Raw genomic sequence first — 22,801 nt, forward strand, 5'->3', positions numbered from 1 at the left:
AGTTCCACATTCAAACCACTCTCTGGGTAAAAGAAGTTTCTCCCGAATTCCCGATTGGATTTATTAGTGACTATCTTTCATACAGAAAGAATCTCCAGATGTTGGTGAAGTCGCCTGGCACTTGTGGAACAGTACCGCCCCCAGCAAGAATCAGCGTCTTCAGGAGAGGATGGGTGAAAACCGGAGAAACTAAAAAACAACACACTGAATGGCACAATAAATATTACGAAATACTGAACATTTCTAATTTTATTTTAATTATTTCCGAGAATTGTACATTAAATAAGTAAACGGTTTGACAAACATTCAATAAAGAAATGAGACTTGTTAACAAAACATACAAAGCAACCACACTCAAATATAGATTTATATACAACCACATAATTTTTTTTTAAAAGGAGCACTTTGATTATCTGAGCTATATTATTATTCGATAGCTGTATTTGGATGTGGGTGCATCATCACGAGACGTCAAAACTTTCAGGTGAAAGGTCGTGACTAGTGATCAACCAGTGCAAACACACAATAATGTGCCATTAACTATCCCCCTGCTGCCTTGGTTTTGCAAGCCAGTGAATTTATTTCATCCCTCATTGTAGGAGGTGAGGTGAGATCGGACAAAACAATCCAGCCAATGGGTCGATCAGTGATCATTTATGTTTGGAGGTACATGGACACTTTGAAGAAATGTGCTGGGATTTCTTTTGCCCATTCCTCGCCTCTTACCAATTTTGTCTTGTGAATTGGCTAACAAGCGTGCTAGAAGTTAGCTCCTCACAGAGTGATCACCAATCCATTACACACCAGAACTGTGATTCAAGAAACAAAGCACCATAATGCGCCGATGGCCATTTTGAAAAGGCCAGGCCATTGGAAAAGTGAGAGAGTCTGGGGAGTGGGGGGAGTCTGGTGGTATTAAGTCTAGGATGTGGCACTCTTGGCAAGTAATTCCTAAATTCAGATTTCAGTTTCAAATCACCTCAGGGATCTCCTTAGAAGGTGATGACTCTCCAGCCTTGCTTGCATCATTAAATAAGGGGGGTAAAACTGTCTGGGGAGCCTGCCCACATCACTATAGCATGCCTCCAGGACAGGTGATCAAGGAACAGTAACAATGGATGGTATCTATGGAAATGCCCACAGACCAGGCCATTTCACCCCTCCTAACTCAAGTTACCATGGATACAGAGTGCAAGGGTCTAACAAAGAAATCAGGATAAAAAAAAGAAACTGGTCAATCACTAGACACAATGAAGCATAATGAACACCAACAATTAGGGAAAGAACAGCTCTATTTAAACACATTAGATGCAAAGTGTATAAAAAAAGTAAAGGGAGCATTGGAAGCAGGTGAAGTAAGGCACAAAAATATAGGGCGGAACAGTTACAGACATTTGCTGTTAACTAATTGTGACATATTTTGTCAAGGATATGCAATAAGGGAGACCCAGTATGGAAATTCTATTTTTATGTTAGGTCACTTTATTACACTTTACATCACCAATGTGACCTGCAGGACAAATGTTTTTCTATATTAATTGCTGCAATACATAACCAGAGGGGACAATACTGTCCTACTGAGCTTAGCATCAAACTCATTACATGCAAGTTTATTACTAGGCATTTCTGGTGGTTAAAAAGTGTGGCACAATTTATACTGGGGGGAGGGGGGAGGGTTCCAGGGGAGGTTTATTCCTTTTGATGAGGCACTAGGGGAATGATTTATGACCAGTGATTTACTGACAATGTAAACCAGTTTGTGACACCAGGAGGACAAAACTCGATCTCTTTAGGTTTGTGCCCATGAGTTACATGGTTTGATGCCGTTCTGAGGGTTAGCTTCTAATTCAATCACCTTTCTTTCTCCTCACTATGTGGAGGTCAAAACTCATTGCACCATCCCCTACTCCAACTTACCCAGGACTTCAAAACTGCAGAACGCTTTACCTCTCTCAATCTTCCCTTCCTCTTACAATCTACAGGCTTTAAAAATCCAAGCTTGCCGTCAACTAACAACTACTTCCTGATTTACCTCATCTTCTCTCCTCCTCCATTCAGCCTTGCTAGTGTCCTGCACAACGGGGTTTGACCCTTCACCTACGCTTCTCCAGTTGTTTTGTCTAAATTGGCACCTTTGAATGTCTATTCCCATTGACTACTGTAGTCACTCCGAGTCAAAGGGACGGGTGCAGCAATGAACCTATAATTACACCGAGACACTTCTACAGGACAGGGGAGAAGGGAGAAGAGCAGAGAGCAGTTGCAACTCCCCGAGCTGTCACAATTCCCACGCAGCAGGTCAGGCGTGGGCATCCTCAGTGGGCTTCTGTATTCATCCATTTTCCAGGAGTGGACTAAGCAGCTGATACAATACTCCTTCTCACGGCATGATTGCTCCCATGTAATGGATGAGTACATAACTCCGTGGATTAACCCTCTAAATATAAAAGTCTTCAATATGAGCTCCTGTTACAAAAAAACACACCCACATCACCGAGGTCACAATCTGAGATACTTCCCTATCACGCTACCTAATCTAAGTGGGTCCTCCTGCTCTTTTAAACATAATAGAGGAAGTTTTCAAATTATTTGAAGAATCACATAAGCATTAAACGGATCGTTCACCGATTATATGCTCCCAGCAGGGAGCTGTGCTCAAAGGGAGAGTGGGTTGGAGCTCGGGGCTACAACACCAAAGTACTGATTCTCTAACTACACCCCCTTCTGGCCAGACTCCCCCCTGGCAGTGCGGGATCAGTAAATTTGCCCTTAAATACTAAAAATGATAAAAGACAATGCAACTTTAATAATTAATATGCACGCAGGAAGGTAAGGAAAATTCACTAGCTAATTGGAAATGCTGGTCACAATTAATTGGTTTGGATCTGTAACTGTTGGCTCCAAGGCGGTAACAAGTGCAGCAAAGATGGCCATGAGTAACTATTTGGAGAGATAATTAAATAGGTGAGAAAATTGCTTCCGATGAAAAAGATTTTGCTAATGAATTCTACAAATGTCTTTTAATGATTTATTGACGATTGTACCACAAGGTTAGAATAGATAGAGAGCTGTGAGAAAGTTGAGAGAAGCAAAGTGAGAGAAAGTGGAGCAGGATATTTGACCGCGGCAATACCAATAACAAAATCTTTCTCATTTATCTAGGTCCCCGCCACAATTCTGGGGCAGAACCATCATTCAGTTTTACAGAACGAAACCGTGTCAAATGATTGGAACTATGATGTGCTCCGACTCTGAGAACGCAAAAAGAAAATACACAGCCTTATTCCTGCAATCAGTTAAAAAAAAATTGTTGGCCATTCAACGCGGGGAGTCGAGCCTTGCGCAATAAGCAGTCGCACACTCTGCTGCAAAGGGGTCAGTTCCCCAACCCCCCTCCCCCTTTACCCGAACAAAGCCACTTTACTGTATAGACCCCCTGCCCTGGGCAGCAGACACTTTTATTGATCTTCTGTTAAGATGCAGTTTCTCTGCAGATGCTTGATTCTTTCTCCTAACAGATCATTCTTTGGCAGATAAGTCATACGTCTGTGGAGATCACAAAAAGCTTCGACTGGAGGGAGGGGGGTTTCTTTGATCTGGTTCAAGGCATTGTAAAATATCAATCAGCTCCGAAGTGTGCATTATCTGTGAAATAACCAAGCAGTAAAAGGGAGGGGGCGGCCTGATCAGGTATGGCGCACCTGTTGCCATTTTGGGATTAAACTAGTTGAGATCCTGAAACAGATCTGACCCCACTCAAACCCAAACACATGCCTCTACGTTTGTTATTGAGTTTCTTCAGATTTTCTTTCTCAATTTTTGTTCAGGTCCCACCCTGCCTTGGACCCAATGACACCAGTCAGAAAGAATGTAATAGTTAACAATCAAAGAAAAAAGCAGATGGAGGCTTTATGATGAGTTTGTAATTGGGGCCCTTGGCCAAATCACCCCTCAGAACGTTAGAGAGAGCCCTTGGGTTAGAGAGTCCCATGGCATTCTTTGAATCAGTGCTGAGGGGGCGGCTTTTCAGCTTCAGCTGAGCATTTACTGCTGCTGAACTTTGACCTTGCTGCGTTCTCCACGTCAAGTCAGAAACATTCATTCCGCCATCTCCCTGTGGAGTAACACCTGTTCTACTAAACAATGTTGCACTTCCTCTGCTAAATGGCTATAACTGTCTGAACATGCAGGATTCAGAGATCCTAACACACATAAACTCCAGAGATAAGACCTTTGTCGACAGAATCTCCAGGTATGGAGGTTGGTCCAAAGATTCCACCTTCTCTCACATCTAAAACCAGACTAGGGCAGGACAGGGAAAGGGGCTGTCGAGGGAGGAGGGGGGTTGCATGGCAATGATTGCTGTTGTTTTTGTTTTGCTTTTCACTGAAAACCTTAATAATTAATGCCTGCACATCATGGGTCGCAGAAGTGAATGGAAAAAAAATGGCTGTCGGTTTTAAAATAAACACAGAGCTTTGATATCCAATTCATATTTTGGAAATGTTCAGGCAGCCCATTCAAAACGGGACTGTCCACTCCGAAACTCGACAGGTGGCAACCTCAGGTTGGCACAGACCTGAGTGGCTTCGCCATCCATCTTTGCCAGGGAACAAAGCATTATGTGGGCAGAGCTAAAGGTAAGACAAAAGAATATGGTTTAATTATTTGGTACTACACAAAAGTGTGGAGATTCAAACTTTGAGACGAAGATTAATGCACCACTGAAAAGGAGTGTTTCTACTGCCGAGTTTGATATGGCCATGCTGATTGGTCCGCATTCGTAAATTGAGAAACACCACGCACCAATCAGAATCAGTCTCTGACGGACTCTCCGATAATGCACACCTTGCAACTGATGCAGAGGTTTGATTTAACATTGTACAGTACCATACACTAAACTGTAATGAAGTCACTTCAGGTTACTAACAGTAATTATTGCTGCATAAGACAGACTTTCCTTAAAAATTCAGTAGACAGTAATTCAGTGTTTATACTCACGATACAGATCGACAGGACCAGCCAAACGCAATGTCAACTGGTTAAAAAAAATCATGACTTTTTGTTTCGGTTATAAATGATGTCTCCATGGTATGAGACACTCTGAGGTCACAGGTGCCAGCTGTGGCATCTCTGTACAGTAGGCTCCAGTACAACATCCAACAACATGAAGGCCCTCCAATTTTCTCTTCCCCCCCACCCCCCAACCCTGATGCAGTGCAGCCAATTGTAGCAATACTACTGCCCCTCAGGCTGAGATGAGCTATCTCAGTACAGGCCGGGATTGAGCCTGGGACCTTCTAGGTCTGCACAAGATTAAAGGGGTGAAATTCGACTAGGGCAGGGATGCTAAATGGGTGGTATCGCAGAGGGTTGTCCTATGAGGAGAGATTGAGTAGAATAGGCCTATACTCTCTGGAGTTTAGAAGAATGAAAGGTGATCGCATTGAAACATATAAAATTCTGAGGGGACTTGACAGGGTAGATGCTGAGAGGCTGTTTCCCCTGCCTGGAGAGTCTAGAACTAGAGGTCATAGTCTCAGGATAAGGAGTCAGCCATTTAGGACTGAGATGAGGAGGAATTTCTTCATTCAGAGGGTTGTGAATCTTTGGAATTCTCTACCCCAGAGGGCTGTGGATGCTCAGTCGTTGAGTATATTCAAGGCTGAGATTGATAGATTTTTGGACACTACGGGAATCGAGGGATATGGGGATAGGGTGAGAAAGTGGAGTTGAGGTCGAAGATCAGCCATGATCTGATTGAATGGCAGAGCAGGTTTGAGGGACCGTATGGCCTACTCCTGCTCCTATTTCTTATGTTCTTATGGACCGCCCGTTATACGCCTGCTAAGTAAGTGAATTATCAGGCGGGAAGTATAACTAGGGGTTGCCAACTCTGGTGGTTGGACATATTCCTGGAGGTTTCATCACATGACCCGCCTGCTTCCAACCGTCCCGCCCCACACTCCCGCTATTGGTCGCCCGACATGTTTATCCTCACGGCGCACCGCCAGTTGGGAGATGAGCAGATTCTTCATTACCCGATTGGATGATTTTTGACTGTCAGTCAAACAGCCTTTTTTCCCATCTCCGATATTTTTATAACTAATAAGCGCAAGTGTTCAAAGAAAATGAAAAAAATAACTTTTTTTAATACCCCTATGATTTTTCTCCTGAATTGCTCCCAGCAATGTCCTGGAGATTAATCTTCAATTCCAGGAGACTCCAGGGCAATCCCTGGAGGGTTGGCAACCCTAATTATAATGGGAGACCGATTCTATAGCGCCCGCTTTGCACTATTACCCAAGACAGATTTCTACCCCTAAGTCCCCACATCTGGGCCCACCAGGACACCTTTAAAATTATTTGAACAGCTGCAGGGAAACTGTAAAACAATTTGTGCTGCGGGAGACACAGCATCTTCTGCAGCCTGGGCCTCCCAACTGCCAATAGTGTGGCCGTGAAGCAGAGATCTAGAAACAAGCTGCTCGTCGGCCCAAAAAATGGCTGACGATTCCTCTTTAACATTTGTTCCCTGAAATAATCAGCCAATACATTTTTGGTGAGGTTGAAGTGGGTAAAACAGAGTATAAAAAATGTTACATCGCCACAGAAATGACGTTCTCCGCATAAAAATGAGGGGAAAAACAATACCTGAATTGAATTCTGAAGCATACTTTACAGAAAAACTGCCAACTGCCCATGATAGTCTGGTCCTGTTCGTTGGTCTGTTTCGTGAATATGTCTCCAAAACATCTTCAATGTGCCAAGACATTCAAGTGCACAGATTCATTCAGAAAAATCAAACAATAGGCTGTATCTCCATAACAGGAGCCTTATTTGTATGTTTCTGATTACCATGAGTTTGGTGCCCAGTTAAGACCGGATTGATTCTGTTTAAAGGGGCGGTGACCCTAAATGGATATTTTGCAGGCATTCATAGTCAGTGGGAGGCGAGGGTTATGCATCTTAAGGTTTACCTGACAAGAAGCGCATTTCAAACACAGCCCATTCAAAGGAATTTTGAAGCTTGGCTGGAGGTTGGGGACAATGCAGTTTGTTGACACTTCCTTGACTTTAAATCTCTGCCCACAGTTCCTCGTTCGCTTTGTGAAGTACTGGGAATTAGGGCTGGATAACTACTTGAAGGAGAAAAAATTTGCAGGGCTATGGGGAAAGGGCAGGGGAGTGGGACTAATTGGATAGCTCTTTCAAAGAGCTGGCACAGGCACGATGGGCCCAATGGCCTCAATCTGTGCAGTATCATTCAATGATTCTATGAGTGGAAGCTTGGTGTCATTTGCACATTTATTGCATGGCTCTTAATCCCTTCATTGCACTGAAGAAAAAGTATCAAATGAAAAGAGAAACAGCAAATGCTGCATCTCTGAAATAGGAAGAGAAAATGCTGGACATCGAAACAGGTCTTAAAGTGAAAGAGAGTGTTTTGGGGGAGAATGTTGAACCAGGGTCTCACCTGAAACCTTAACATGTCTTTCCTCTTTCCCACCCGAAGGGTATTAATTTTAAATGTTACACATCTCCACACACTAGTATTTATCAGTGCTCTGCACCCCAGGCAGAACACTTGGGTGGGTCCCATAGTTTCCAGTCGGTAGGTGTTTAAGACTTCCTGTGATCTGGCTGTACAATGGGCCTGGTTCAGTCACCTAGGAGATGCCAACGTCAGTGATGAAGTACTGAAAGTGGGCAGTTGCCAGTTTGTTTGCCCCCATGTTTTATGCGGTATGGCTGTTGGTCTGACCCTGAGAGTGGGCATTTTGTGTTTATAGTGCAGAACAGCTGCTGCCCGAAGGGCTTCAACAAAAAACGTTAAGGGTGCTGGTGCCTGGGAATTCGCCCGATTACATTGTGGGGCAGGAGTCAGCATGGGTGGAAACACTGAAACGATTGCACGCGGGAGAGACTGCCCATTGCCGGCCTGTATGGGTAGGCTGAGAGCTAGTCCTGTACGAGTAGGCCCAAAGTCAGAATCGTTTGGTGGCCCGTGGCACCCAGCATCAGCGACTATTTATGTTTGGCAACGACTGTGCCTCCATGTTTATATTACAAGCCTGCCAACAGAGCTGGAGCTGGCTCCAGTGGCACAGCTGTAATATAAAATGCAAAATTTGTGCCAAATAATCTCCAGCAGTGATACCATGAACAGGCATCTGAATTCAGTAATTTGGATCAGGATCTGGAGTGAGTTGGCAGCAGCAGTTTCACAGCCATTCAACCTGAAAAGAATTGAACAAAGATGAATAAAGTCACATTGAACCTGGAAACCCAATCACAATAGATATTTCATCAGGCTTCTCAGCCAAGGCAAGGTATTAGGGGGGGGGCTTATTACTCACATAAGCAATTAGTACGAATGACACCAAGTCTGCTAATCATTCAATAGCGAGCACCATCACGATACATAATCATGAGATCACAGAAGCATCACAATGCAATGCTGTGTGACTGATGCAACGCAAAGCTGTCAAGTGTCATTTCTGGGTTCAGCCTGAAATTTTATGGAGGAATGCTCTCACTGTCTCAAAGTGTCACCATGCTCATTTTCAGTGCAGCTGGTAGTCGCTATAATCAGAAACATACGTGGCTTTTTGGGGGTGGGGCGGGGCGGTTGGATTTTTAGGCCGCATTATTAAAGTATATAAAAATAAATAAGATTCATGAGTAGCCGTCACTGTCAATCCAGTGGGTCATCCATTCCTTCTGATATTGCGTCTTTTTTTCATCCATGTGTAACTGTCGCTCTTCCTTTCCTATCCGCACAGCGTGGTATTGTGGGACGGTGTCATTGTAACGGGAACGCTTAAAAAATCCACACTGCAAATAAGAGAGAGAGAGAGAGAAAAAGAGAACGCCATTTATTTTTGCTTTCTAAAAGGTGGTGAGAAAGAAATCACGGCATTGACACCAGGCCATGTGCAGTGTCCGGTTTCTTTAAGCGGCAAGTGGCATCAGATGTTGCTCTCTCCCCTTACAATTTCCTCCCTTCATTTCCTAAGAGTGCTGCCTCTTCCTCGGGTGCAATTCCATAGGCATCGTCCACTACCACACCAAAATGGCCATTCCTCATGTGTGAGCCCAAATAGCGAGTGTCAGCCTGCTATTCGACCACAGGCAGCATCACAGCTGAACCTAACCCTGTCCTCACCTGCACAATTTCCAGCTGATTTCTTTCCCTCCCGGTCTCAGGGTCACTGTAGTCAATTGTTGCCCTCTATCACTGATCTCAATTGAGATCAAGTAACATAGCACAGACCGAAACTGGGGCTCATCTCATCCCTACCGTTCCGTTGCCACATAATGGGGAGCCTCTCTTGTGACTCCTGGCCCACTCAATTTTCTGTGCTTTTTAAAATAGGCCAAGGTATCACTTTGTTTTTTGTGGCTTTGCAGTCGCATGATAGCCTGGCCTTTGATCAATTCCAAAAGATTGTCTTATTTTCTGTCGCGGCGATCACATCAGGCCACAAATCAGGCCCAACGGTTCTTCTTGTGAACAGGTATGAGCAACATACTTGCGGAAAAATATGGAATTCATATTCCTTGAGATACAGGAGACCGTTGCCTGGGGATGGAGCACTTTGTCTACTTTGCACCAGTTATTCCCAGAATGTGTGAAAGTGATGGGAAATCACACTGCTCAACAACAACAGCAACTTGCATTTATATAGCGCCTTTAACATAGTAAAACGTCCCAAGGCGCTTCACAGGAGCGATTATCAAACAAAATTTGACACCAAGCCATATAAGGAGATATTAGGACAGGTGACCAAAAGCTTGGTCAAAGAGGTAGGTTTTAAGGAGCGTCTTAAAGGAGGAGAGAGAGGTAGAGAGGCGGAGAGGTTTAGGGAGGGAATTCCAGAGCTTAGGGCCTAGGCAGCTGAAGGCACGGCCGCCAATAGTGGAGCAAAGAAAATCGGGGATGCGCAAGAGGCCAGAATTGTGAACTGTGAACAGTTCTGGTCTCCATATTATAAAAAGGATATAGAGGCACTGGAGAAGGTGCAAAAAAGATTTACTAGGATGATACCAGAATTGAGAGGTTATAACTATCAGGAAAGATTGAACAGGCTGGGGCTCTTTTCTCTAGAAAAGAGAAGACTGAGGGGTGCCCTGATAGAGGTCTTTAAGATTATGAAAGGGTTCGATGGGGTAGGCTAGAGAAGATGTTTCCACTTGCGGGGGAGACCAGAACTGGGGGCCATAAATATAAGACAGTCGCTAATAAATCCAATAGGGAATTGAGGAGAAACTTCTTTACTCAGAGTGGTTAGAATATGGACCTTGCTACCACAAGGAGTAGTTGAGGCGAATAGCATGGATGCATTTAAGGGAAAGCTGGATAAACACATGAGGGAGAAAGGAATAGAAGGATATGTTAATAAGGTTAGATGAAGTAGGGAAGGAGGAGGCTCGTGTGGAGCATAAACACCGGCATGGACCAGTTGGGCCAAATGGCCTGTTTCTGTGCTGTGCATTTTATGTAATACTATGTAATTCTAGAATTGGAGAAAAAAGATCTGACAACACTGTTTTGAAGAAGAGTAAGGAAGTTCTCCCCGGTGTCCTGGCCAATATTTGTCCCTCAACCATCACCACTAAAAAGAGATTATCTGGTCATTATCACATTGCTGTCTGTAGGATCTTGCTGTGCGCAAATTGGCTTCCACGTTTCCTACATTGCAATAGCAACTACACTTCAAAAGTACTTCATTGGCTTTAAAGCGCTTTAGGACATCCTGAGGTTGTGAAAGTCGCTATATAAATGCAAGTTCCTTCCTTCCTTCCAATAGATCACAGACTCCTCCCCCACTCCCAAGTTCTTGCCCCTAGTTAAGCTTGTTTGAGGCTGGGTGGACAATGCCATTATTCCTCCCACCTCCTACCCCTATTGGTATTGTATTGTAAGTAATGGAAGATGCTCCATGTCCTGTTCACTAACTCTCCGAGCTGCAGGAAGTTGCACAGAGACCAGAGTCTTGTGAGTAGAGCCAGCCTGTTCAGAGATCGTATTCAAAAGTAACCTAGGGAGTCCCTTGGAAGAGAGCGTGGGTAGGAGGAGAAACAGAGATAGTATTTAATATTTCCTATGGTGGAAATGTTACTTTGTGGCGACCTTGCTGCATGCAGCTTGAATCAATCACAATGCCCCATCACCCCAGGCTAGCATTACCTCAGTCCAAAGAAGGGTAAAAAGCTGATCCAACTAATTAAAATAAGTAAAATACACACACAAGCATGTGGGAGGACAAGTGCCTGATTCCTCAGGGATAAAACCACTCAAATAAAAGGTGATCCATGCAGAGCATCTCAGGCTATTCCTATTGTGTGCACACTCAAAACAAATCCAAACTTCACACGGTGAGGGGGAGAAAAATCACAGAAATCAATAGAAGTGCATGCCTAACACACACCACAAACCCATCCATTACTACCACGTGATACACACAGTAGGGGGTTGTAAGGATTATTCCTTAAGCAAATCACTATGTCTACTTCAAACATGCCAATTGATGCCTTGTCGCAGGGGATGAATGTGTATTCATTAGTTCTTACATTGGGCTAGAGGATTCAAATGGTCTTTGGCCATGACTTTGCAGTGAATCTGAATTTTACTATGAAGACAACCCCCCTCCCTTGCCCTCACTAAAAAAAAACGCTCATCAATATTATTGAGTTAAAAGACTTGTGGCACCCAGCAAGGGGATCATGAGGTTTTCAGAAGTCTGGAGCGATCTGGTGGCTCTGGGGCACAACACAATGTTAATCTAAGGAGGTAGTCGGAGACTCATTGGATTCACAGCGATTATTTTTACATTTGTTAAAGAAGTGAGCTGGGTTCTAATGGGTTTGGTCATCTTTATGTTCTCAACCATGTTTCTCTGTTATAAAGTGGGCTGGAACAGCTCGAATTGGGTCCAACTGTTTGAGTGCGAGGCACATTCAGCAGGTCAGTGTGAATGACTCATTCCTTTTTTCAAGGGGAGATGTAAAATGGGTGTAGTTTAAGGGACCATAACCAGTTCTACACCCCATCATTTGAACTAAAGGTATGTTTGAATAATTGAGACTTATTTATAATCCTTACACCCCCCTTGGCATACAAGTGCTCAGTGCCCGTGCAAAACCACACACTCTACCCATTGTCACTACCACAGTAAGCCTTTGTCCTTGTACCAAGCACAGGCCTGTCACTACAATTACCACTGCAGATGTCAGCTTTATGCCTCGGTGGCCAGTTTCTCCTGGTCAGATGGCTGGGTTTGAAGATGAGCCCTGTGATATTCAGTTTCATACTGAGACTCTTTGTTCGTTCTCTTGAAGAAACCGCACTACAAGGAAGCAATGTTTGTCCAGTGTTACGACAGGTAAACCAAGTAGGGGATGAGTGAGCCTGCATCCAAAGGAACATCAGAGGTGGCACAGGTGTTTGCAGGGTTTCAATCTCTCATTTCAGGAATGTGGTCAAGGGACAAGCAATCAGACACTGAATTAGGTCCAGTTTGGTATAATGTCAAGGGACAGAAGCACTACTGGAGGCAGCACTGTCTGACTTCTAGAAGATGGCTCATTTTTGATAAGTGTCTCCTGTTGGCATTCTTACTTCAATTTGACGGCAGATTCCCTACATCCCTTGAAAAATTCCTGAAACGGCAGGAATTCTGAACCCGGCAGGCACCCATGCAACATTCTCAATCTGTGTAGTTTGTTCTTTTTTTCATTCTGAGGCAAGCTTGCTAGATCCAGCATCAGCACAGTGCAGCTCAATTGGCATTATACATTATTAATTTTCAGTACATTTTGAAAGCATCGCATTCCTTCCTGTAGTCATTAATATCGATTTGAAACAATCTTTGGGGAAGGTTTCCTCTGTGCGTTACATGTAGCAAAATCATAATCCTGTTTATAAAGAATATTTACGATGTAGTTACACATAGTGCACTGAGAAAATCTACCCCCTCACCATCAAGAATAGGAATCACAATTGCATGCTAAATACATTTGAAACTCAAGTCACACATTCGTATTTGAGTGAACTGATTCCTGTCTATCATATCTACCTTACATCCAAAGCTAGCAAAAATCACCGTCGGGTAAAACTGTGACCTAATTAGCACAGTATTACCAGGTGGGGAGTGCAGTAGCGGTTTGCTGTCATGGTCGGAATAGGGCAGCTTATACACAGAAGGGTAAATTAATCAGTCTCATGCCCCCAGCGCATGAAAGCAAGTCAAAGACAGGGCCACAATATTGTAGCACCGATTCTCCGTCCTACACTGTCTTTGAGCACAGCTTCCTGCTCAGAGTGTGGACCAACTCATACTTTGGTAGCCTAGGGCTACTAGGCTACTGTGAAATTCAACTCTTCTTAGGACATAATGGAAATGTAATGAAGCAGCCCATACAAACCTACAACAGGACTTGGATAACATCCAGGCTTGGGCTAACAAATGGCAGGTAACATTCACACCACATAAGTGCCAGTTAATGATCATCTCGAACAAGAGAAAGCCCAGCCATTGCCCTCTGAACCACCATCGCCAAGTCCCCCACCAACAACATCTCGAGGGTCACCATTGACCAGAAGCTTAACTGATCCAGCCATATCAACACTGTGGCCACAACAGCAGGACAAAGACTGAGTACTCTGTGACGAGTGGCTCACCTCCTGACCCCTCATAGCATCTCCACCACCTACTAGGCTCAAGTCAGGAGTGTGATGGAATACTCATCACTTGCCTGGGTGGGTACAGCCGCAACAACACTCGAGAGGCTCGATGCCATCCAGGACAAAGCAGTTCGCTTGATCAGTACTCCTGTCACTGGACTCAATCTCCACCCCCTCCATCACCAGAGCATTATGTGACTACAGTATGCATTATCGAAAGGATGCACTGCAGTGACTCAGCAAGGTTACTTCAACACTATTGGGGGGCATGGCAGTGTTAGTGGTCATGTTACTGGCCAAATAATCCAGAGAAAGTGAGTTCAAATTCCACCATGGCAGTTTGAGAATTTGAATTCAGTTTTTAAAAAAATCTGGAAATAAAAAATAACCATGAAGCGACTGAATTGTCATAAAAATCCAATTGGGTCATTGATATCTTTAGGGAAGAAAACCTATTGTCTCGACCCGGTCTGGGCCTATATGTGACTACAGTCCCACGTGATTGACTCTTAACTTCCCTCTGAAGTGGCCTAGCAAGCCACTCAGTTGTATCAAACTAGAGATGGGCAACAAATGCCAGCCTTGACAAACACATCCCGAAAGTGAATTTAAAACAAACTCCCTGCCTTTCGACCTCCAACACCAAGAAGGGCAAGAGCAGCAATATTGTAGGAACACCTTCATCTCCAAGTTCCCCTCCAAGTCACACACCATCCTGACTTGGAAATATATCGCCGTTCCTTCATCGTCGCTGGGTCAAAATCCTGGAACTCCCTTCCTAACAGCACTGTGGGAGAACCGTCACCACACGGACTGCAGCGGTTCAAGAAGGCGGCTCACCACCACCTTCTCAAGGGCAATTAGGGATGGGCAATAAATGCTGGCCTTGCCACAGACAGCCACATCCCGACAACAAATAAAAAATATATCTTTCCTTTCAACATATGTGGAAGAATATCAGTAGAAACAAATATATCTCCACAGGTATGACATTATGAAGTTGATTTTTATGGGGTTCAATGATGTCAAAAAACTGATTTATATGCAAGTATTCAAAGCAACTGTCACACTCCAAGTGTCACACTTTGAATAAAACACCAACAAATCACAACTCAACAACTGTAAAATATACACAGAGAAAGAACGAAAGCCAATTATTTCCTGCTGTTCTGGTCTGGCGAGGCTATTTAGACAAGGAGGAAAGGAGCCAAGCAACTACTAATCTAGAGAAAGTTCCAACAACAACGCCGAACTCAGGACCACTTCTTCACAAGCAGCACCTGAGCAAAGCCTTAAAGGGGCAGGTCAGACTTCGAACTAACCATCACAACTCTGCTCCAGAACCCCCCCACCCCTCAAACTACATTGCGAGCAATGCCACGGGAGATCAGTTAGTAGTCATTCATTTTCTATCTGCAGGGATCTGCTCTTGTCAATTCAGTTATGGATGTCATGAAAAATGACAATGTTTCCTCTTCTGAGAAGGAATGTAACCCCAAAATGACAAAAGTGATGGGAACTGGGCCACATTCACTCTTGTACTAATGCCTCCGACTCAAGTCAAGCTGACCAAAAAAGTCCAAAGCAGGGTTGGATCAATCATCACGATAACTTCCACCCTCAAAGACTGCAGATTCCAGCAAGAAAACAGCAGACATCACTTTCTGTTTAGCCTCCGATTGCTGGTGTAACATTGACTAAAAGGTAGCATCAGACCAGTTAAATCCATCATGATGCTTTGAAAAATTGTGCCAGACTGAAATGGGCCATCATTTATTTTTACTTGAAAGCTACATCAGTATCTAGGAACTAATTGCAGAAAACATTTCTGTACATGTTTGAAACCCCCAACCTCACAGGCCAAAAAATGTGGAAGAGGCTTCAGATGTGAATTGGTAAACCAAAGAAACCCAGTTATAGAGCTAACTTTTGTGTCAGATCCATGCTTACCTTCCAAAGTAGGAACACAATCAGAGCCAGCACTAGGATTCCTGCTAGGACAGAAATCAGTATAATCAACCAGGGCGCTCCGCCATATCCCACACTTGCCTTCTCTGGGTATATTGGCAAGGTAACCTGGAGAGGTTAAAGGTTACAAAAATAATTCGAATATATGCTCACAGAATCAGAAACCAGTTTGCCATTTTTTCCTCTGGCTGGATGACAATTTTTTTGTGTGTGTGTTTAGTCTATGAAAAGGGCTTTGGAAAAGCTTCAAGAAGACAAGTTCACAGACGCTTAAAATAACTACACACTTGCTATTCTTATTCCTCCACCTGAAGTTGGCACTGTTGTTGGAGTCCAAAAGTGCTTCTTTCAAAGACAAATGCAAGGGCCCTATGGACATCTTCGGGGGGAGGGGAGGTGGATGAAGGGGGTCCGTCTTTCACTAAGTCCGAAACAGAACAGGAAGGATGGGCAGCAGCAGGGGGTGGAATCATAACTTGAGTTCTTGAGACCTTTACTGATGATACAAATTCATTGAAAACTTTAATAATTACTGACTCGACATCATAAAACATAGAAGCGAATGAGAAAAACAGAGCTCTAATCTTAAAACAAAAGGACTTTTCTTGTCTGGTTTAGACATTTCTAGACAGCTTGGTCCAAACTTGGATGGGGAGGGGGGTGACCCTCATGAGGCAAGGGGGCTGATTCCTGATGGTGTGGGTTTCTAATTCTTAGCAGTCGACTGGTAGTGGTACTAGTGTCGCGAGAATTGAGGGAAGGAGAGCTGGCAGGTTGTGCCACCGTGGGCAGCCATCTCTGCCCAGCCCAATGCTATCCTCAGACATCATCTACACACATGTTGTTCCAGCATGGGGTCATACAGCCTTGTAGTATTAGTAGGTCAATCCAGTCTCCAGTGGGGAGCACAGTAAGTCTCGGTGGGACTCACTGTGGAACGGTGCATCTGTCAAGATCATGGAATACAGCTCAAAATGGCTGGAGTAGACTAATATTTAAGCGCACATTCTCTAAGATACTAACACACAGTGTTGAATCTAAATATTGGGTGCAGCCTATGGTAAAGGTTAGATTTGGACTTATTTCTGTACCTGAGCAGCAGCCTTCTTCACCTTCAGGTTTCTGATGCTTGACTTCACGCTGATGTCAGCATGAATGATCAGGTGAATGGCACTGAGTGAAGCATACTCCTGTAATTTCAATAACACACGTTAGCACTTCTTTAAAATAAAGATTTATCATTTCCCCTCCCCAGGCCATTCATTTCGAACTGGGATCACCAATCTAGGGAGCAGAAGACAGGACCCACAAGCTACCATGAAGATTTGACACCAACACAGCTATGGAAAGATTCAGGACACAAGAAGGAAATGTTTTAGCACGAGCTGGCAGCCTTTCAGTACCTCATCCAAGCAAGCACAGACAAGCAAGAGTCAGCAGGTTATTCCACTGTGGCAGTCTTCACTGCCAAGTCCAATCCTACTATTTCCAACATCGACACACATGCACTTTGCAGGAAGAGGTCACTAGCTAGAGATCAGGGCTGGGAATCTTGGCCAATGTTTTCATTTCTTTAGCCCCACAGACGCGAAGACCAATTGTAGCACCTTCACCACTGTGCTAGCTGAGACCAGCAGCTCGACACAGACCAGGGATGGAACCTGGGACCTTCAGTACTCAAGCTCCCTCTACTCTACCCCAACAAGGTGCCTTAAATCCAACCTCAAAAGAACAATCCATACCCCAACTATGTGACATTTCAGTTTCCCACACCAGTCACCCTTCTGGTCCCTCAGTGAAATTGGCAATTTAATGTCAATTAGGAACATAGGAACAGGAGGAGGCCATTCAGCCCCTCGAGCCTGTTCCACCATTCAATTAGATCATGGCTGATCTGTATTTAACTCCATCTACCAGCCTTGGTTCCGTAATCCTCAATAATAATTGGTTCTGAATTCTGGTCCATTTTGAGCTCTGGAGTTATGGACAGTAGGATTTGGACTGAGACTGTCCCATCCTCATTTCATTGCCAGCAGAGATGGGAGACTTTCATCCCACCAATCTGGGCAAGAATAATCTTGTAATACATTTTCTTGGAAAGCTTACCTCCAGAAAGGTGCTGTTCCACAGTCGTGCACTTATTTTCACTCTGGTTGAAGTGTCCAGGATTTGTAGCAGGCACTGGAAGACAACGCAGTGAGCTGTCCCCTGCTCACAGTCCTGTGGGTAAATGTTTTTCAAAGTTAGAATCACACTCAATTTGCCTACAGACAATACATAACAGGCATCGCTGGTTACTCCAATTAAACAACTGTGTGCGCTTGGGGTTGATCTGATGAGTGCGGGGTTAACCCTTTGAGAACTGAATATCCACTGCAGAACATTTGCAGACCTGACAAACAAGAAATGGAAACAAGTTAAGAGCAGGACCAACAGAAATCGGCAACTTTGATTGTTGGGCTGTAACAGGTGACAGTTCTCCACCAACATCATGAGATTTTCTTGATTTGCATAAGGAAAGTCAGGATAAGAAAAGGCCTTTCAGACCAATGAAGCCCATCTCTCTCACACCTTAATTCTCCCATCGAAGCTCATCTCTCAGGTACCCCAATAATCACACTGAAGCCCATCCCTCAAATACCCAAACTCTCCCACTGAAGCCCATCCCTCTAATACCCCAACTCTCCCACTGAAGCCCATCCCTCTAGTACTCTAACTCTACCATCAAAACCCATCCCTCTAGTACCCTAACTCTCCCATCAAAACCCATCCCTCTCGTACCCTAACTCCCCCATCAAAGACCATCCCTCCAGTACCCTAACTCTCCCATCAAAATCCATCCCTCTAGTACCCCAACTCCCCCATCAAAGACCATCCCTCTAGTACCCTAACTCTCCCATCAAAATCCATCCCTCTAGTACCCCAACTCCCCCATCAAAGACCATCCCTCTAGTACCCTAACTCTCCCATCAAAGGCCATCCCTCTAGTACCCTAACTCTCCCATCAAAATCCATCACTCCAGCACCCGAACTCCTCCATCAAAACCCATCTCTCCAGTACCCTAACTCTCCCATCACAGCCCATCCCTCTAGTACCCCAACTCCCCCATCAAAGACCATCCCTCTAGTACCCGAACTCCTCCATCAAAACCCATCCCTCTAGTACCCTAACTCCCCCATCAAAGACCATTCCTCTAGTACCCTAACTCTCCCATCAAAACCCACTCCCCTAAAACCCTAACTCCCCCATCAAAGACCATTCCTCTAGTACCCTAACTCTCCCATCAAAACCCACTCCCCTAAAACCCTAACTCCCCCATCAAAACCCATCCCTCGAGTACCCTAACTATCCCATCAAAGCCCATCCCTCTAGCACCCTAACTCTCCCATCAAAGCCCATCCCTCTAGTACCCTAACTCCCCCATCAAAACCCATCCCTCTAGTACCCTAACTCTCCCATCAAAGACCATCCCTCTAGTACCCTAACTCTCCCATCAAAACCCATCCCTCTAGTACCCTAACTCTCCCATCAAAACCCATCCCTCTAGTACCCTAACTCTCCCATCAAAAACCATCCCTCTAGTACCCTAACTCTCCCATCAAAGCCCATCCCTCTAGTACCCGAACCCTCTCATCATAGACCATCCCTCCAGTACCCTAACTCTCCCATCAAAACCCATCCCTCTAGTACCCTAACTCTCCCATCAAAACCCATCCCTCGAGTACCCGAACTCTCCCATCAAAGCCCATACCTCTAGTACCCTAACTCTCCCATCAAAACCCATTCCTCTAGTACCCTAACTCTCCCATCAAAGCCCATCCCTCCAGTACCCTAACTCCCCCATCAAAACCCATCCCTCTAGTACCCTAACTCTCCCATCAAAGTCCATCCCTCCAGTACCCAATCTCTCCCATCAAAACCCATCCCTCCAGTACCCTAACTCTCCGATCAAAACCCATCCCTCTAGTACCCTAACTCTCCCATCAAAGCCCATCCCTCTCGTACCCTAACTCCCCCATCAAAGACCATCCCTCTAGTACCCTAACTCTCCCATCAAAATCCATCCCTCTAGTACCCCAACTCCCCCATCAAAGACCATCCCTCTAGTACCCTAACTCTCCCATCACAGCCCATCCCTCTAGTACCCCAACTCCCCCATCAAAGACCATCCCTCTAGTACCCTAACTCTCCCATCAAAACCCATCCCTCTAGTACCCTAACTCTCCCATCAAAGACCATCCCTCTAGTACCCTAACTCTCCCATCAAAACCCATCCCTCTAGTACCCTAACTCTCCCATCAAAACCCATCCCTCTAGTACCCCAACTCCCCCATCAAAGACCATCCCTCTAGTACCCTAACTCTCCCATCAAAACCCATCCCTCTAGTACCCTAACTCTCCCATCAAAGACCATCCCTCTAGTACCCTAACTCCCCCATCAAAGACCATCCCTCTAGTCCCTAACTCCCCCATCAAAACCCATCCCTCTAGTACCCTAACTCTCCCATCAAAGACCATCCCTCTAGTACCCTAACTCTCCCATCAAAACCCATCCCTCTAGTACCCTAACTCTCCCATCAAAACCCATCCCTCTAGTACCCTAACTCTCCCATCAAAACCCATCCCTCTAGTACCCTAACTCTCCCATCAAAGACCATCCCTCTAGTACCCGAACTCCTCCATCAAAACCCATCCCTCTAGTACCCTAACTCCCCCATCAAAGACCATTCCTCTAGTACCCTAACTCTCCCATCAAAACCCACTCCCCTAAAACCCTAACTCGCCCATCAAAGACCATTCCTCTAGTACCCTAACTCTCCCATCAAAACCCACTCCCCTAAAACCCTAACTCCCCCATCAAAACCCATCCCTCGAGTACCCTAACTATCCCATCAAAGCCCATCCCTCTAGCACCCTAACTCTCCCATCAAAACCCATCCCTCTAGTACCCTAACTCTCTCATCAAAACCCATCCCTCTAGTACCCTAACTCTCCCATCAAAAACCATCCCTCTAGTACCCTAACTCTCCCATCAAAGACCATCCCTCCAGTACCCGAACCCTCTCATCATAGACCATCCCTCCAGTACCCTAACTCTCCCATCAAAACCCATCCCTCCAGTACCCTAACTCTCCCATCAAAACCCATCCCTGTAGTACCCTAACTCCCCCATCAAAGTCCATCCCTCCAGTACCCAATCTCTCCCATCAAAACCTATCCCTCCAGTACCCTAACTCTCCCATCAAAACCCATCCCTCTAGTACCCTAACTCTCCCATCAAAACCCATCCCTCTAGTACCCTAACTCTCCCATCAAAGACCATCGCTCTAGTACCCTAACTCTCCCATCAAAACCCATCCCTCTAGTACCCGAACTCTCTCATCATAGACCATCCCTCCAGTACCCTAACTCTCCCATCAAAACCCATCCCTCTAGTACCCTAACTCTCCCATCAAAGACCATCCCTCCAGTACCCTAACTCCCCCATCAAAGACCATCGCTCTAGTACCCTAACTCTCCCATCAAAACTCATCCCTCTAGTACCCTAACTCTCCCATCAAAACCCATCCCTCTAGTACCCTAACTCTCCCATCAAAACTCATCCCTCTAGTACCCTAACTCTCCCATCAAAACCCATCCCTCTAGTACCCTAACTCTCCCATCAAAGACCATCCCTCCAGTACCCTAACTCTCCCATCAAAACCCATCCCTCTAGTACCCTAACTCTCCCATCAAAACCCATCCCTCTAGTACCCTAACTCTCCCATCAAAGACCATCGCTCTAGTACCCTAACTCTCCCATCAAAACCCATCCCTCTAGTACCCGAACCCTCTCATCATAGACCATCCCTCCAGTACCCTAACTCTCCCATCAAAACCCATCCCTCTAGTACCCTAACTCTCCCATCAAAACCCATCCCTCTAGTACCCTAACTCTCCCATCAAAGACCATCGCTCTAGTACCCTAACTCTCCCATCAAAACCCATCCCTCCAGTACCCTAACTCTCCCATCAAAACCCATCCCTCCAGTACCCTAACTCTCCCATCAAAACCCATCCCTCCAGTACCCTAACTCTCCCATCAAAACCCATCCCTCTAGTACCCTAACTCTCCCATCAAAGACCATCGCTCTAGTACCCTAACTCCCCCATCAAAACACATCCCTCTAGTACCCTAACTCTCCCATCAAAGACCATCGCTCTAGTACCCTAACTCTCCCATCAAAACCCATCCCTCCAGTACCCTAACTCTCCCATCAAAACCCATCCCTCCAGTACCCTAACTCTCCCATCAAAACTCATCCCTCTAGTACCCTAACTCTCCCATCAAAACCCATCCCTCCAGTACCCTAACTCCCCCATCAAAGACCATCCCTCTAGTACCCTAACTCTCCCATCAAAACCCATCCCTCTAGTACCCTAACTCTCCCATCAAAACCCATCCCTCTAGTACCCTAACTCTCCCATCAAAACCCATCCCTCTAGTACCCTAACTCCCCCATGAAAGACCATCCCTCTAGTACCCTAACTCTCCCATCAAAACTCATCCCTCTAGTACCCTAACTCTCCCATCAAAGCCCATCCCTCTAGTACCCTAACTCTCCCATCAAAACCCATCCCTCTAGTACCCTAACTCCACCATCAAAGACCATCCCTCTAGTACCCTAACTCTCCTATCAAAACCCATCCCTCTAGTACCCTAACTCTCCCATCAAAACCCATCCCTCTGGTACCCTAACTCTCCCATCAAAACCCATCCCTCTAGTACCCTAACTCCCCCATCAAAGACCATCCCTCTAGTACCCTAACTCCCCCATCAAAGACCATCCCTCTAGTACCCTAACTCCCCCATCAAAGACCATCCCTCTAGTACCCTAACTCCCCCATGAAAGACCATCCCTCTAGTACCCTAACTCTCCCATCAAAGACCATCCCTCTAGAACCCTAACTCCCCCATGAAAGACCATCCCTCTAGTACCCTAACTCTCCCATCAAAACCCATCCCTCTAGTACCCTAACTCTCCCATCAAAACCCATCCCTCTAGTACCCTAACTCCCCCATCAAAGACCATCCCTCTAGTACCCTAACTCCCCCATCAAAGACCATCCCTCTAGTACCCTAACTCCCCCATCAAAGACCA

The 22,801-nt window shown here is 45.3% G+C and overlaps 1 protein-coding gene across 4 annotated transcripts in view; it reads right to left on the reverse strand.

Annotated features, from left to right (window-relative positions):
* Positions 1-236: 236 nt before the first annotated feature.
* The window catches only part of LOC137307259 (integrin alpha-7-like), a 170,949-nt gene continuing 148,384 nt past the window's right edge, over positions 237-22,801 (reverse strand). For 3 of the 4 annotated variants that reach the window (XM_067976691.1, XM_067976690.1, XM_067976693.1), the window contains 4 exons: positions 17,765-17,878; positions 16,750-16,848; positions 15,641-15,766; positions 237-8,838 (listed from right to left, as the gene is read on the reverse strand). In XM_067976691.1, coding sequence (XP_067832792.1) covers positions 8,680-8,838; positions 15,641-15,766; positions 16,750-16,848; positions 17,765-17,878 — 498 coding nt within the window. In that variant the 3' untranslated portion in view covers positions 237-8,679. Of the gene's footprint in view, positions 8,839-12,225; positions 12,354-15,640; positions 15,767-16,749; positions 16,849-17,764; positions 17,879-22,801 lie in introns of all 4 variants that reach the window. The other variant, XM_067976692.1, reaches the window with a different exon arrangement.

This window comes from Heptranchias perlo, chromosome X (assembly GCF_035084215.1).
Source record: "Heptranchias perlo isolate sHepPer1 chromosome X, sHepPer1.hap1, whole genome shotgun sequence".
In the NCBI taxonomy this organism is placed as follows: domain Eukaryota; kingdom Metazoa; phylum Chordata; class Chondrichthyes; order Hexanchiformes; family Hexanchidae; genus Heptranchias; species Heptranchias perlo.